The sequence below is a fragment of the Aotus nancymaae genome, unplaced genomic scaffold (genome assembly GCF_030222135.1).
Source record: "Aotus nancymaae isolate 86718 unplaced genomic scaffold, 86718_ANA_hifiasm-v0.15.2.pri h1tg000108l, whole genome shotgun sequence".
Taxonomy (NCBI): Eukaryota; Metazoa; Chordata; class Mammalia; order Primates; family Aotidae; genus Aotus; species Aotus nancymaae.
Genome location: NW_026988523.1, coordinates 12,246,579 through 12,263,867, shown reverse-complemented (window position 1 = coordinate 12,263,867; position 17,289 = coordinate 12,246,579). Strand labels below are relative to the sequence as shown.

The window sequence follows — 17,289 nt, the reverse complement described above, 5'->3', positions numbered from 1 at the left end:
TGGTTAACAAGCAAGGCACAAACCCTGCCTTAAGTACAATGGAAAGGGAGCAGCTTGATTAAACTACTGTAGCTTGATTAAACTATAACTCTTCCCTCTACAGTGTACATATTATTATGATTCACTCATTATAGCATGAAGCAAAGTCTTCTAAAATAGATACTATACAGCAATAAAATTGCAGCCATACATGAGTCTTAAAATACATCTTGGAAAGACAATATTTTATATTAAAAGGTAAGAAAAGACAAAAACGATTCTTTCATTATACCCTCTTGTTAATCTAAGTCACAGAAAAAATTTTCACACTATCCATCTCTACATACTTAATATATTTCATTTCTTTATATTTACTTTTTAATACTACATCTCTTCCCTGAACTTTCTCATAAGTAACATCTCATAACAGTTTGTAACAACTCTTAAGGCACTTAATTCAATACAAGGCACATTTCTAACCTTTCTTTGAAAAAGTAAGCTCATTAAAGGTATTATTTCTCATAACATCAAGCATGCTGCCTTGCACTGAATATTTATTTACTGAATAAATTATTCAACGATGCACTATAAAAAGAATTTCAGCACAGTTATATTTCCAATATACTGAAACAAGTTTGCTTTCAGCTTCTAATAAAATAATGAAATAGCTTTCAAAGGTAAAAATTTCTCTTAAACCCAGTATAAAAATATTTGAATAAAAGTAGTCCTGAGAGGCACTCATGTGTTTATCTGACCTTTAGTTTTCTATTAATACTTTAGATACATACTATTTCTAACGTCTAATTCATGTATAAAACACAAAAAGAATTATCATTTTAAGAGATTTCCATTAAATAATTAAAACACAACATCAAACAAAACAAGTACTCTGCACCTCACCTTACGGTTTTGTAAGATGAATTTATATTTGCTTTGCAAAGTAAATTTAGCTAGACTAGCATTTCTAAAAGTATATTTCTAGTAATGTCAGTAAGTGTTCCAAGAAAGAAAGAAAGAAAGAGAGAGAGAGAGAGAAAGAAAGAGTGAGCTTGGGGACAAAGAGTGACCACAGCCAAATAAATTAAAAAAGAGAGAGAGAGAGAGATTAAACAATTTCTGAAAAATTCTGGACTCCTCCTTATCAAAGCCTCAAATTATTTTATCCACTGTGAATCTCAATGGGTGGGGAAAGGAGAATCTAGATTGTAGTATAAAGCATTTACGAAACTTATTTGGCTATGGATCCTATTTAAGAAATGCTTAACTTTGTAAATTTTGTCAAGTTAAATCATTAGAGTAACTCGAAGTTTTCTAAATTTCAACATCACTGACAAAGAAAATAAAATTCAGTTTTAAATATACAAATGATGGTATTAATGATGCAATATTATTTGTAACATGAAAGCACTAAAAATGGTTATCTTTATTTGTCACCGTACTAGAAAAAGCACAAAGTTGCTGGGTGCAGTGGCTCACACCTGTAATCCCAGCGCTTTGGGAGGCCAAGGCGGGCAGATCGTGAGGTCAGGAGTTTGAGACCAGCCTGACCAACGTGATGAAACCGTCTCTACTAAAAACACAAAAAATTAGCCAGGCATGGTAGCAGGCACCTGTAATCCCAGCTACTCAAGAGGCTGAGGCACGAGAATCGCTTGAACCTGGGAGGCAGAGGTAGGGCCAAGATCGGGCCACTGCATTCCAGCCTGGGCAACAGAGTGAGACTCCGTCTCAAAAAAAAAAAAGAAAAGAAAAGCACAAAGTTACTTTAAAATGAAAAAAATAAATCCCTGTCTTCTCAGAGCCTCAATTTCCAAGACAAAACGAGTGCACAGATGAAAAGTCACATGGACAAATGAGTAGGAACCGTATAGCTAGCAATAACTGAAGGTTATTTGTAAGCAACAGACTAAGTGCATAGTGTTATGATATTAGAAAGTAAACAGAAAAACACACTAAGCAAGCTCCATAATCAGTATTAGAGTGAGATTTCAAAATCTGTTTGAGTGGTCTAGTAAGTTGAGCAGAGAAGTTCAGAGGAAGAAATAAGCAGTAAGACAAAAAGGATGCTAAGTAGTTGTGTTGAAAGAATGAATAGATGACAATCAAAATTTATATACAAAAGAAATGAGACAGTTTGTGGTAGCCCAGTGAAAACACTTCAAGTAGAGTCAGGCACTTAGAATTGATCTATGGGGCAACCATGACCTTGCAAAGCACCCTATGCAGGGTAGCTGCTTAGTCAAAAGATTGAGCCAAGAAAACAACTGTTAACAGCAGCATTCAGCACAGAAGACTGGGTTGTGCTAGAGGGAGAGAATTCCTGAGAAAGAGGTTTTATCAGTCTAGATGATACATGACCATATTCTAAAATACAGATAAAGATTAGAGCTATGACAAAGCTATGAAGTCTATTCGTAAAGTATAGAATTGTGTAGTGCCTCAAATATGCACAGTTAAGGAGACTGCTGAGCTAAAATTAATCATATGGATTTTTAAAAATCATATTATAACTTTATATATGAATTACAGTATAAAGTATACATTACATTACCTCACAGAATGTCCAGAAAGATCCTCCAAAGTGCTATCTGTATCAAGAGTTGGCTCAAAATCTTTAACAGAAAGTTTGCTGCTGGTTCCAGATTTCTTTCCTTGATGGGAGCCACATTCTGAGCTGGACTGCACTTTTTCCTCATCAAGAGGTGAGTTCTGGACATTTCCAGTGAATGAATCCGACCCTGTAAAATAAATTTCTTATAAAGCTGATTCCTAATACTAGAAGTTATTGAGAGAATAACTGATATATAGATTTCAATAAAATAATAAGAAGCATAAACCAGATATTTAAAATTTGACCTATACTGTATTGAAAATCTGTTTTCCGTATCTAAAATAAAGCAGTTCATCCTTCTGTCCCCATTTAAAGAAAGTGAAGTTTCTTCCATTAATTCCACTTGCTATTAATAAATCATGCTTAGCTCAACTGGTAATAAAAGACAAGTATATTAAATAACAAAAAAGTACTAATCTATCCCTATGAAAAAGTAACCAAAAATAGGTTTTTTAAGGATAAAATCTAGAGCTGAAAGAAAAATGGTATGAACTGCTAACTGAACTACAAAATTGTTCTGAAAAACTCTACGGTAAAAACTGTGTAGCCTGATTTGTAAAAACATTCATATTCTCTGACTGACTAATTTTACTCATAGGAATATATCTTAAGGAGATGACTGAAACAAAAATTATTCATGTTATCAATGTGTAACTTTGTAACTTAAAGAAATTTAATCTACATTTCTAACAAGAGAATAGCTATCTAAATTACATAGATAACAGTAACCTGAACATTTATATAGAACATTATAATTAAAATGCACTTCATATATAGTACCTTATTGCTCTTAAACGTCTTGTGAAATAAGTACTATATCCCCAATTTACTGATGAGGTAACCAGAGATCTATGGGGCTTAATAACTCGCTTAACAAGGGCATTCTGCTCTGGTAACAGCAGAAATAGGACATATACCCAGACCTCCTGACTCTAGTCTAGTACATTATTCATCTTGATTGTATGTTTAAACAGCAGCACGGGAAAATATTTATTATTACCTTTTTTAAAAAGCAGATTATAAAACTGCATATAAATTTTAATGGTGGCCAAAAAAATTTTAAATACAAAATATACATTTTATATATTATATATATAAACATTATATGTTTATATATATACACACATATAAACACATACACACAAATGTGTATATATACATTAAAATTTTTTGGAAAAATCTATAGAAAAGTCACTATATTTTAAAATATGTATATACAAAAAAATTTAAAGTTAAATTTTAAAGATATATATGTGATTAAAGATCACAATAAAATACAAAAGTGAAAAAAATTACCCTTTACACTCGTACTCATAGCAGTATTATTCAAAATAACCAGAAGATGAAAAAAACCCAAGTGTCCAACAACTGATGAACAGATAAACAAAATGTGGTATATACATACAAGGGAAAATTATTCAGACTTAAAAGGAAGAACATTCTGACACATGCTACAGCATAGATGAATCTTGAAGACATTATGTTAAGTGAAACAGCCAGCCACAAAAGGACAAACACGATTCCACTTACATGACATAGCTAGAATAGGCAAATTCATAGAAAGAAAGTAGAACAGTGGTTAGTAGGCACTGGGAGAAGAGGAGAATGAGAGTTATTATTGAATGGGTATAGTGCTGCAATTTGAGATGATGAAAATGTTCCAGAAATAGATAGTGGTCATGATGACAAAACAATGTGAATGTACTTAATGCTAATGATCTGCACACTTGAAAATGGTTAAATTCCCTGGTGAAATCAATAGACAAAGAAAGTTAGAATGGTGGTTGCCAGGGACTGAAGGGAGGAATGTTGAAGGAATACAGAGCTTCAGTATGGGAAGATGAGAAAGTTCTGGAGCTGAGTGGTGGGGATGGTTGTATGACAGTGTGTATGTGCTTAATGCCACTGAAGTGTAGGCTTAAAAGAGAATATTATTAATCAATTAGAAAGGACTCTACAACGTCTATTTAGGATACCGAGGCTAGAAGCAAGCTGTTAATACTGATTATCACTAATTTTTCTACAATAAAGCTGTACTGCTTTCATAATAAGAAGTCTTTATTCATTTAATATTGTTTATAACAAATACACAATTTAAAATTTTTTCTTGACTTTAAACAACTAGAAATTATAGCCAACACAATGTTCTGTGCAAGAAAGACCTATATATTCCAATCAAGGGACCCATATAGAAAGAAAATGCCCCTACATTAAAAGATTGCCAAGTAAAGCCATATTCCATGTCTTAAAGCAAAAATTTTTTCTTAGGATCACCATTTTATCTACCAACTACCTTCACCTACACTGGGTAAATTTTTGTACAGAGTATGCAAACACTCTTTTTCACCACCAGATGGAGCATATACAATAAAAATCACTGATTTTAGAACTTGGGGATGAACAAAAAACTAAGAGGATGCTGTGGAAAGTGAAATACATCAGGGTTTTTCTGGTATTGTAGGTGAGGACTAGGGAAACTGAAAGCCACAAAACGCTACCTATACTTCATCTAACCTGTTTTCGATGATAATTTTTTAAACCTACATTAAATCATATTGTTAATACATACATACTCAATATCATGGTTTTTTCTTTTTTTAAGACAGGTCTTGCTCTGTTGCCCAGGCTGGGAATGCAGTGGCGTGATCATGGCTCACTGCAGCCTCAACCTCAGGGGTTCAACTGATCCTTCCACTTCAGCCTCTCTAGTAGCTGGGGCTACAGGTCTGCGCCACCATGCCTGGATAATTTTTCTATTTTTTTGTAAAGACAGGGTTTCGCCATGTTGCCCAGGCTAGTCTTGAACCTCAGAAGTCTGAAGTCCTGGATCAAATGATCCACCCACCTAAGCCTCACAAAATGCTGGGATTATAGGAGTGAGATACCATGCCCAGCCTATATTAAGAAATTTTAAAATTGTACAGTATACCATAGCAGAAGACAGACTGGATTTGGAAGTCAGAAATCAGAATCTAGGCTTTGCCAATAACAAGTTAGTGACCTTAGGTGAGACACTAATTTAGCAAACCCTAACAATTGCAAAATAAAAGAACTGAGCAAGATCAGCATTTCCTAAACTGTGTTCAGCTGAATTCTAATGCCATAAAATGGTGATTGATGATTCTCTAGTCAAAGTAACACTTGGATAATGCTTCATACTACAGCCTCATCCTTATACTAAAATAAGTAATGCACTAGCATATTGAAGTGTTGAGTCTTCAGTAGGAAAGAATCTTGTTTCACTGTAAAAGAATTCAACAGGAAAGAATCTTGTTTCACTGTAAAAGAATTTTCCAAATTTATGGAACCATGGAGCTCTTTTATTGTCAGAACACTTACGAAACAGTCTATACCACTGAACTTGTTTTTCACAAGAAAATGCAGAGTTTAGGAAGAGCTGGTAAAATGGTGTCTAAACATCCTACAAAGACTTTTAGAACACATCGAAATTGCAAAAATTTTATTAGGTTAATGATTAAAAAATAATTTCTCCTATCACTCTCATTGGAAGTATAAACTGGCACTAACTTTCTTAAAAGCTATTTGGCAAAATGTACACAAATTTTAAACATGGCATATTATTTGTCCCATTATCTCACCTCTAGAATTTTCCCCTAGAGGAAAAAACCAGACTAATGCATAAAAATTTATTTACAAGGATATTCAATGCAATGGTACTTACAATGGAATAAAGAAAAAAGAAAATAACCTAAATATCCAGCAATGGGGAAATAATTAAATAAATTATAATATATTCAAATAACAAGCCAGGTGCGGTGGTTCATGCCTATAATCCCAGCACTCTGGGAGGCTAAAACAGGTGGAATGCTTGAGCCCAGGAGTTTAAGACCAGCTTGGATAACATGGCAAAAGCCCATCTCTACAAAAAACAGAAAAATTAGCCAGGTGGGGTGGTGTGTGCCTGTAGTCCCAGCTGCTTGGGAGGCTGAGGTGGAAGAACCAATGGAGTCCAGGATGTTGAGGCTGTGGTGACCCATAAGCTGTGATCACACCACTGCACTCCAGCCTGGGTGACAGAGTGAGACCCTATCTCTAAAAACAAACATAAAAACAAGCAAAATCAGAATAGCATTCTGTTACTTAATGTATCAGAGTATCTCTGCATATGTATACACACACACACACACACACACACACACACGTCACTATCTCTGATATTATGTATATACACTATTAAGTTTTTTTAAAAAAACCAATTGCAAAGCAATTATTATTTACGTGTTTTTAAAATAAAGTTGTGTGTGTGTGTGTGTGTGTGTGTGTGTGTGTGTGTGTGTATGTAATTTTATGTATAGGTCAAAAATGTTAATAGTAGTTAATTTCTAAAGGATTGATCAAAGGAAATTTGTCTTTCTTTGAAAAGTGTTTATCTCTAATTTTTAATTTTTTATCATTGCAAATGTATACCTTTTGTATTAAGGAAAAGGTTCATAATGTTATATATCAAAAGGTATTATTATAATCATAAATATGAAAGCTAATTACATTACCATAAGAAATTCCTGTAACTTCTTACGGGAACAAATCATAACTTTAGATTACTACTATAAAATCATTGATAAAAGAAAAAGTTACTATGTGAGATTCCACTTACATTGTGTCTTTTCCTTTTTTCCTTTCTTTCCTTTAGAAGAAGTAGATGAACGAGATGATGCAGCAGACTGGGCTCCTGATGAATGCTGGGAGGTAATATCCACAGAGGAAGGATCATAGGCAGACTTTCTGTTAGAATGGTCCTCCTGAGGGCCTAAAGTGCTACTGTCAAAGAATAAATAATAGTAGTTCTAAAAACAAAAGTCTTACAACACAGATAAATTAAAGATATTTAAAAATCTGTTTAATCATTAGGAGAATAGAACTACAATCAAAGATGGCTTCCACTTTACTTCTTTTTTAACCACTGTAAGCCTGGATTGTTCCCTATGGTTCAGTTTATTACTAAGAAAAATCTCAGGCAAGTAAAACCAATAAAAACTAATATTTAGAGAAAAAATATATAATGTTGAATACTGGAAAACGTGGCCTCAATTCCTATTCATATTTATATTTTAATATAACTATTTCCCCTCTTATAACCTTACAGACAACAATAACTTAATATGTTCTACCTCTTCCTGAAAGAAAATGCATCAAATCATATCGATCGGTGATATATTAAATGTCACCATAATTAAATCCTGAAAAGGTTTTATTTAAAAATGTAATATTTTCCTTAGAGCTCAAAACTTAAAACTACGCTTTTTCTCATATAATTTTCATACCTATTCCTATTAATCTAATTAAATTTAACTGATTTTTATAAGATTATCTAATAATTTTACATCAATTACAATTTGTGATGTTTGAAAAAGATGATATTGAACACGAACAATTACAGATAAATTTAAATGGTAACAAAATATAGGGAGAAATTCTCTCCAGCAAAGTCTGATTCACTTACTATGTAACTATGTACAAGTAATTTAACCTCTGCTTCAGTTTGCTCTCTAAAATAGAAATGATAACAAAATGCTTTCCACATCAGGCTATTATAAAAATTAGTTAATATAGGTAAAGTCCCTCGGTCCTTTCAGTGTCTTACACAATAAGTGCTCAGTAATTATTAGATACTATAATCATTATAATTATTGTTTTTCAAAGCTTTGCAAAATTTTAGATATTTTCTAGATTATAAAAATATTACTTATTACTTAGAACCATGGAGTCATATATCTATCTGATCTTCCTCTATTCTATCACAGAAAACCATTTCTTAAGCTTTTTATGTTATTATACCATGGAGTAGTTTCCCAATACTCCAGTACTCTACTAGGAATTCAAAGATTGACTTAATAACCTCTATTTTGCTTACTATGTGCCAGGCCCTGTTCAAAGTACATGATTTTTTTCCTTTTTTTGAGATGAGGTCTAGCCTTGTCACCCAGGCTGGAGTGCAGTGGTGCTATCTCGGCTCACTGCAACTGCCACCTCCCAGGTTCAAGTGATTTTCATGCCTCAGCCTCCCTCTATTTCATTTAATACTCATAACAACTCTACGAGGCAGGTAGGTACTAATGTCCCATTTTACAGAGAAGGAAGCTGAGGCATAGGAGGGCTAACTAATGTGTACAAACACAAACAACTAATAATCAGGAGAGCCTGGATTTAAACAAAGGCAGTCTGGATCCAGAGCCCATGCTCTTAGGAGCCACTATGATGTGCAGCCTCCACATGTATCTTTAAACAAGCAAAACTTGGCTAATATCGGACCACAGTTCTCATTTGTAAATTTTTCTCACTCTTCAGAGTTTATTCCATATTGCCAATATATTCTTACTGAGGTTCAAGAGTTGATTTTTTTTCTGTCAAAGTCCCACTCCCTGGAGAAGAGACAAAATCATCTTCATATGAAACATTGCTTAGAGGAGTTGTGGTGGCATTCAAAGGCCGTGATGTTGATGTTCCTCGGTCCAACTTGTCTTCAAACCCTGACAAAAGTAATAATTGAAGCATGGTTAAAAATGAAAATAAAAAAACTGTAAGAAAAGCATCCCATACATGGAGATTAGCAATATGGGCTCAGGGATATTTTAGTTCCCTTTAATAGTGCTTCTTTTCTATTTACCTTTATATCTAACAGTACTTTTTTAAAGCTTTTTATTATGAAAATTTAAAAAGATACATGAAAAAGAGACCAGCATAATGAAACCAAAGTATTCATCATACAGCTTTGACAATGACAAATACATCACCACCAATCTAGTTTCAATTAAATCTCCTACTACCTTCATCTACCAACCCCCAGTCTATTTTAAAGCAAATTCCAGATGACATTTCATTCTCATTTCATCTCTAAATATTTAACTAAAAAATCTTAATGAAAATTTAATAGAATTAATAAGTATGTTGATTGAAGCACTTTATTTCATCAAAAGAAATAAAAATAACTTTCAAATCAAAAGAAATTTAAATTACCACTAATAGAAATTTGGCTAAACAAGAGAAAGCAATAGCATATGAAGGTCTATACGACACCATTAACAAATACCTAAATATGAATTCTAGGAAAAAGCAATGTGATACCCAGTTGAGCATAAAAGGAACAGATGAAATCCATTCACTATTACAGAGGAGAAATCTCCAATCTGGAAATTCTAAGGTAATGTTAGTATAAAATGGGTAGATTCCATATACAGCAGGAAGGATAGAGAAAAGGACTTGAAGGAACTGGGTCAGTCTATCATAGAAAAGGAAAGCTGTGTTGCAGGATTTCAGGGATAAGAAGGGAACTTTAGAAGTTATTGTTTTAGGAATCAAATATACACTATTGTTCAAAGTCTGATTGCTATTAAAATTAGTTTTAAACATTAATAGAGTTGTTTTCATATTAGAAATGCCACTAGTTATCCCTCTCAATTCCTGACTGCCATATTCCCAAGAATTCACAAATCACCACTGAGTTAAGAAACATACTTAGTTTCTTTTTGTTTTTTTGAGACTGAGTCTTGCTCTGTCACCAATGCTGGAGTGCAGTGGCACGATCTCAGCTCACTGCAACCTCTGCCTCCCAGGTTCAAGTGATTCTTGTGCCTCAGCCTCCTGAGTAGCTGGGAATACAGGTGCATGCAACCACACTAAACTAAAGTTTTTTTGTATTTTTAGTAGGGGTGGGGTTTTACCATGTTGGCCAGGCTGGTCTCAAACTCCTGACCTCAAGTGATCCACCCGCCTAGGACTCCCAAAGTCCTGGAATTACAAGTGTGAGCCACCTCGCCCGGCCTATAGTTTCTATTTAAGTACATAACTATGGTCACAGAAAATGTAGTATATACCTGATATATATCCAATCCTGAACATTATGAATTTCTTTGAACTAGATAAAATTTCTACAACTACCAGTCAACTATTATTTAATGACAATAACAATTTTAAAATGAAAATTTTAAGATTAAATAAATTACTAATACTCTATTTGAGGCTTGCAGGAAATTTAGAAGATGACTAATATGGACAATAATGTCTCCATTATCCACTCAATGAAAAATGAGCACTAAAGTATATATCTTGTACAGAAATTATAAAATAATTTATCTTAATCTACAAATAGTACAAGCTATACTTATTTTTCTCACCTTTTCCATATAACTGATAGGATTTTGTAAAAATATTAATGACACTGTGTGGACTTCCCTTTGCCAATTCTTCCCATGGCCCTTTGCTTTGTGTACCACCTATGTGCCCAAAAAGTGGCAAGAATTTTTCAGCTTCTTTCTGAAACTCTTTGATGGGTTCACAACTATTTCTTTCTCCAGCACAAAATTCCTTTTCTTTTAAAATTTCTGCTACTTTCAAAAGGGGTTGTCCATCCCGGTCTCCCTCTTCTTCAGAGAGACTCCCCTCACTAATAAGAGGCCCTTCACTGACTGAATCTATGCTGGAACCAAGAGACATTTTGGCTTTGTCTTGAGAACAGGCTTGCATTTCAGAGCTAGAAGAGTCAGTTTGTCTTTTACACAACTGTGCCAGCAGCCCTTCTGATTTGGGACCAGGGGATCTCATTCTGAAGCTTGATATGGCACTGTGAGGTCTTATCATCTCAGGAAGCTTTTTAAATTCACTAAGATTGCCTACACCAGGAAGATCATCATCAAAAGTTGCATGAGATACACAGGTACCCAGCATCTTCTGAATTCGGGCAGAGAAAATATCTTCAGTATCATCTTTCACAGGTGGACTTATAGCCTTGGTCCAGGGTCTATCTTCTTGAGGTGCTTGCTGCACATCATACTCAGTGTTCCATGTTGACCCATAGTTAATGTTGGCCCCAGCTAATTTCTTGGCTTCACTTTCAATTCTGCTGGACAAAGAAGCAGCTGTTGCTTTCAAGGCTTCAATACGATCCAGTTTACTCTTATATTCGCTGGCACTAGGTTTTAACAAGGCATCTGTATGAGCAGCTGGTGAGGTCACATATGGTTGAGGTGTAAAAGTTAATGGCCTTGAAGCCACATTATGATTCTTCTTGGTTGGTAAAATAGATTCCAAATCCTTAGGCAAAATTCCTACATGCTCTAAACTCAAGAGATGGGAGAGTAAACTTCCAGCTGTTCCAGCAAAAGGCTGTGGTTGAGAATGGTGAACTTGAGGGCTCAATCTGTCAGGCTGCATCCATGTAGGTTCCATCAAGTCTTTTCTGGAAATTAAAGTCACAATACGTTAGTTAACCAAACCAGCATTTCTAAAAAGTTTTGTTTTTGTCTAATTATGAGTAATGAGTATGCACTGCAACAAAAAAATGACACATAAAAAGTATGAAAATGATAAAGCTCACTCAGCAAAACAATAAAAAAAGAGCCACTGTTAATATTTCATTTAGAATTACATCCTTCCAAACATTTTTCTATGTGTACATTGTTTTTGTGGTATTGTTTGTACCAAAAAAAAATTATGATTTTACCATCTATACTGTTTTGCAAACTGCTTTTTTGAACTAAGATTCTATATTTTTCAGAAAATAAAAAAAAAAAGAAAAAGATGCTTTATTTAAAAAAAAAAACTATTAAAAAGAAGGCAATAAGATCTTTAAAATTCTATAATTTAAGGCAATAAGATCTTTAAAATTCTATAAACAAAATCCCTTACCATTTATAAAGTTATAAATAATTTTTTAAATAACATTACATAAAAGAGAAATGCTTAACACTGCTAAATATCAATGTAGACATGACAGATTATTCTAATAAATAAATATTTACTATATGCTGAACACTTATATTTAACAATATACATGCTAAATAAGGAGATACTTGTAAAAAATTAATGAATGTGAAACAATTAAATGCAAAACTATGAATACCAACTATACAATATAAATATACAACTATATACAATACAAATATACAACTATAAACATAAATATACAGGGTAGGGTATCCATTAAGTCTAGAAACAGAATAAAGATGTCCTAGACAACATTATGCACATTTGCCTATATTTCCAGACCATAGACTTCTTCTATATTAAGGGATACTACAGAGAGATTATAGGATGATGTCAACTATTAAGAAGACCCTTAGAGGAACAGGCCAGGAACAGTGGCTGACGCCTGTAATCCCAGCACTTTGGGAGTCTGAAGCAGGCGGATGACTTGAGACCAAGAGTTAAGATCAGCCTGGGCAACATGGCAAAACCCCATCTCTACTACAAATACAAAAAAACTAGCTGGGCATGGTGGCATGGGCCTGTAGTCCCAGCTACTTGGGAGGCTAAGGCACAAGTATCGCTTAAATCCGAGAGGTGGAGCTTGCAGTGAGCCGAGATTGTGCCACTACACTCCATCTGGGCAACACAGCAAGACTCTGTCTCAAAAAAAAAAGCGGGGGAAGAACAACATGAGGCTTTGTCCTTGGTCTTGCCCATTATTTTTGGATGATGACATAAAGATATGCTTATCAAACTTGTAGATGACAGAAAGCTGGGAGGCATAGCTGACCCAACAAATGGCCAAATTATGATGCAATATTATTTTTATAGGCTGTGATCTTAAACCAGACTAATATGGGTAAATGTAAAGTTCTGCAATTGGGTTAAAAGAAGTGATCTGAAAGACGGTAGCCAGGGTAATAAGAAGTTGAAAAGCATGTCAATAGAATGAAGGAAGAAAGACTAGAGCACAGATTCTATGCCTTAGAATATAAGCTGTTACAAATGCAAAGTGTGAGGTTACTGGGGCCTAAACTAAGCTGGTAGTAAAGGGAATACAAAGGAAGTTATGGTATAAAAGATACTGATGAATAAAAAATCCAAGAGCTTTAAATTCAAGTATTTAGAATGCCAATTTTATACTTGGTGCTATTTTGATGGTAGAGAAACAGGAGACAAAAATGAATATACTTAATCCATTTAATCCTGAGCTGGGTGTCCAGAAGTTCAAGACCAGCCTGGGCAACAAAGCAAACCCCTCACCCCCAAAAAAATAAAAAATAAAATAAAAATTAACCAGGCATGATAGTGCATGCCTAGAGTCCCAGCTACTTGGGAGGCTGAGGTGGGAGGATCACTTAAAGAGGTTGAGGCTGCAGTGAGCTATGATCATGCCACTGCACTCCAGTCTGTGTGAAAAAGCAAGACCCTGTCTCCAAATTTTAAAAAATTAAAAAGGCATAATCCTTACACTTTAGGATCTCAAGATCTAGCAGGGATGAAAGACTAATAAACAGCTAAAATAAGACACCACAAATGCTAAAACAAAGATTTTAAAAGTTCAGTAGAGTATAGATCAGGAAGCAATTAACTCTGCTAGCCAAGGAAAGTGATTGTTGAGCTGGATCTTCAGTTTTCAAGGTCAGATATGTAATCTGGAGTTTTCCAGGTAGCTAACACAGAATAATAGGATATTAAGTGCAAAGAAAAGAAATGCCAAAATTTGAAGCAAAAAGTAACATGCTTTAAACATAGTTATGCTACAACTATTAACAGGAATGGGGAAGCTCAGGAATTGGGTAGCAAGAAAGTGGACAGAGTAAGTTAGACATCACAAGTCAAAGCAGTTTGATATTAAAAGAAAAGTGAGGAAGTGGTACAAGGTAGTATGTGGTCTAATACTAGATTTGTTTGTGTTTGGTTTGCTTTTAATATTGGATAACTTGTTTAGAATTAGAAGAAAATTCAGAGAAAGGTAAAAATTGAGACATTAATATAGGGAGGTATGTCCGACAACAATAATGGACTGAGATGATCTACAGAGTATCACCTATTTAAAAGCATTCAATCCTCTCCAGAGATGACACTTAGAAAAATAAGTAAATAAATAACTAAAAGCATTCAAACTCAAAACAAAAATTTTAAGTTTATTTATACAAAGTTTTAAATGTATTTAGAACCTTAAGCAAATCATATGAAACATTGCACTTTTGGGAAGTAGAATGTAGAGTAAAGCACAGGCTTCTAGAGTCAGACTGGTTAAATTAAAATCTCTCTCTATCATTAATGCTTTAACCTTTGAGAAAACTCTCTAGGCCTCAATTACTTCTTCTGTAAAACAGGAATAACAACAGTGCCTAACTCAAGGAATTACAAGGATTAAATAAGATAATATATGCAGAGTACTTAGATCATTGCCTGGAACCTAAGAAACACTAATAAAGCCTAGCTATTTTTATTGATAGTATTATTCTAGGGACGTGGGGTAAAAAAAAAAAAAAAAAAAAAAAAAAAAAAAAAAAAAGGATCTGCTGATTCAGAGCATCTAGGAAAAAAGAAAAACTGTTTTTTTTAAAGAAAAAGAAAAAAAAAAAGGATCACATGGGCTGGGCACGGGGGCTCACACCTGTAATCCCAGCACTTTGGGAGGCTAAGGCGGTGGATCACTTGAGGTCAGGAGTTCAAGACCAGCCTGGCCAATATGGTGAAACCCGGTCTCTACTAAAAAAACAAAAATTAGCCAGGCAGTAGTGGCGCATGCCTGTAATCCCAGCTGCTCGGGAGGTTGGGGCAGGAGAATCGCTTGAGCCTGGGAGATGGAGGTTGCAGTGAACCAAGATTGTGCCACTGCACTCTAGTCTGGCCAGCAGAGAGAAACCCTGTCTTCCCCACCCTTCCACCCACCCCAAAAAAAGAACCATGTGTATTAACCCAAAATTGGATAGTGATTTTGATTTCTATTTATGCATTCTCAAAGAGTTTAAAAATCTTTCCCTTTCCAAAATGGTTATTATTACAAAGTATAATTTATAACCATGTAATCTAAACATCAGCTTTACTTCCAAGCTCACAAAGCCTTTTTGTTTACTTTATTGCAAACAATATATTACAACAAAAAAAATTTCTTAAGAAAATTTAAGGTAAAATAGTCTATTGACTATCTGAAATCAAATCAGATCCCTTCCTAGTCCTTATTAATATGTTCACAAGCATATCCAAAGATAGCTCTTGAAAGTAGGATGGATAAATTGTTCATAGACATAAGAAGCAATTTTAAATAGCAGTGGATACAGAAATCTCTTTTGAAAATTATTAGCCACAACACCTTGAAATTTCACTGTCATTCATTCATCCAACACACTTTCATTGTTTAGTTCACAGAAGGCAAGAGTGCTTCCAACTGTACTCCCCTTCCACCTCTACCTCTTTCACCTCTGCCACCCCTGAGACAGCAAGACCAACTCCTCCTCTTCAACATGAAGATGACAAGGATGAAGACCCTGATGATCCACTTCTACTTAAAGAATAGTCAACATAGTTTCTCTTCCTTATGATTTTTAATAACATTTTATTTAGCTTATTTCGCTGCAAGAATACAGTGTATAATATAGATAACATATAAAATATGTGTTAATCAACATTATGTTATCAGTAAGGCTTCTGGTCAATAGTTGGCTATTAGTAGTTTAGTTTTTGGAGAATCAAAAGTTATGTGAGAGAGATCCAAGATGGCTGATCACTAGCTGCTCGGGATTGTAGCTCCCAGAGAAAGCGCACAGTACAAGAGGACGCCACACTTTCAGACAAATTTTTGTTACCCACGGACCAGAAGATTCCCAGCGGAGAATCTTCTCCGCAGGTCGCCAGGCTGACTCTTGTGGCCAGCGTGGCGATTTTGCCGGCGCCTCGGCGCAGCGGTTCTTGGTGCAGGGTGGACAACACTGGTTCCCCTTTTGGTCGACATTTGGAGCTCCGGGAAGGCAGTCACCCATTTACCTGATTGAGGAGGGGACTCAAGAGGGAGGCCAGACCGGAGATTCCCAGGAAGAGGAGCATCACGAATCTTGGTGCCGCTGTTTTGGCCGGCACAGTGGGTTGCTCAGATTTTGGCGCTGGGACTCAAGAAGTTGGACGTCCACTCAGAGACCTAATTTGAAAGTAAGCAATTACAAAGACGACGGGTGGATGAACTCACAATGATGGGAAGAAACCAGCGTAAAAAGGCTGAGAATACCCAAGATCAGAATGCCTCTCCTTCTACAGGGGATCACAGTTCCTCATCAACAAGAGAACAAGGCCTGATGGAGAACACATGCGTTCCATTAACAGATTTAGGCTTCAGAAAGTGGATAATAAGGATCTTTAGTGAGCTAAAAGAACATGTTCTAGCCCAATGTTAAGAAACTAAGAACCTTGAAAAATGGTTTGATGAAATGCTAACAAGAATAGACAACTTAGAGAGGAATATAAGTGAATTAATGGAACCGAAGAACACAATACGAGAACTTTGCGAACTATGTACAGGTTTTAACAGTTGAATTGATCAAGCAGAAGAAAGGGTATCAGAGGTTGAAGACCAACTTAATGAAATGAAACGAGAAGACAAGATTAGAGAAGAAAGAGTAAAAAGGAATGAGCAAAGTCTCCAAGAAATATGGGACTATGTGAAAAGACCTAATTTACGATTGATAGGTATACCTGAATGTCATGAAGAGAATGAATCCAAGTTGCAAAATATTCTTCAGGATATCATTCAGGAAAACTTTCCTAATCTAGTAAGGCAGGACAATACTCAACTCCAGCTAATCCAGAGAACACCACAAAGATATTCCTCAAGTAGAGCAACTCCAAGACACATAATCGCTAGATTCACTAGGGTTGAAATAAAGGAGAAAATTCTAAGGGCAGCTAGAGAGAAAGGTTACGTTACCCATAAAGGGAAGCCTATCAGACTCACAGCAGACCTCTCACCAGAAACCCTAAAAACTAGAAGAGAG

General features: G+C 35.0%; 1 protein-coding gene across 5 annotated transcripts in view; it reads right to left on the bottom strand.

Moving 5' to 3' along the window:
- Positions 1-17,289, bottom strand: part of CEP350 (centrosomal protein 350) — a 155,356-nt gene that overhangs the window by 82,765 nt on the left and 55,302 nt on the right. For all 5 annotated transcript variants that reach the window (XM_012444585.2, XM_012444581.3, XM_012444586.3 and 2 more), the window contains 4 exons: positions 10,723-11,783; positions 8,928-9,078; positions 7,206-7,369; positions 2,531-2,717 (listed from right to left, as the gene is read on the bottom strand). In XM_012444585.2, the coding sequence (XP_012300008.2) occupies positions 2,531-2,717; positions 7,206-7,369; positions 8,928-9,078; positions 10,723-11,783 (1,563 nt within the window). The remainder of the gene's footprint in view (positions 1-2,530; positions 2,718-7,205; positions 7,370-8,927; positions 9,079-10,722; positions 11,784-17,289) is intronic.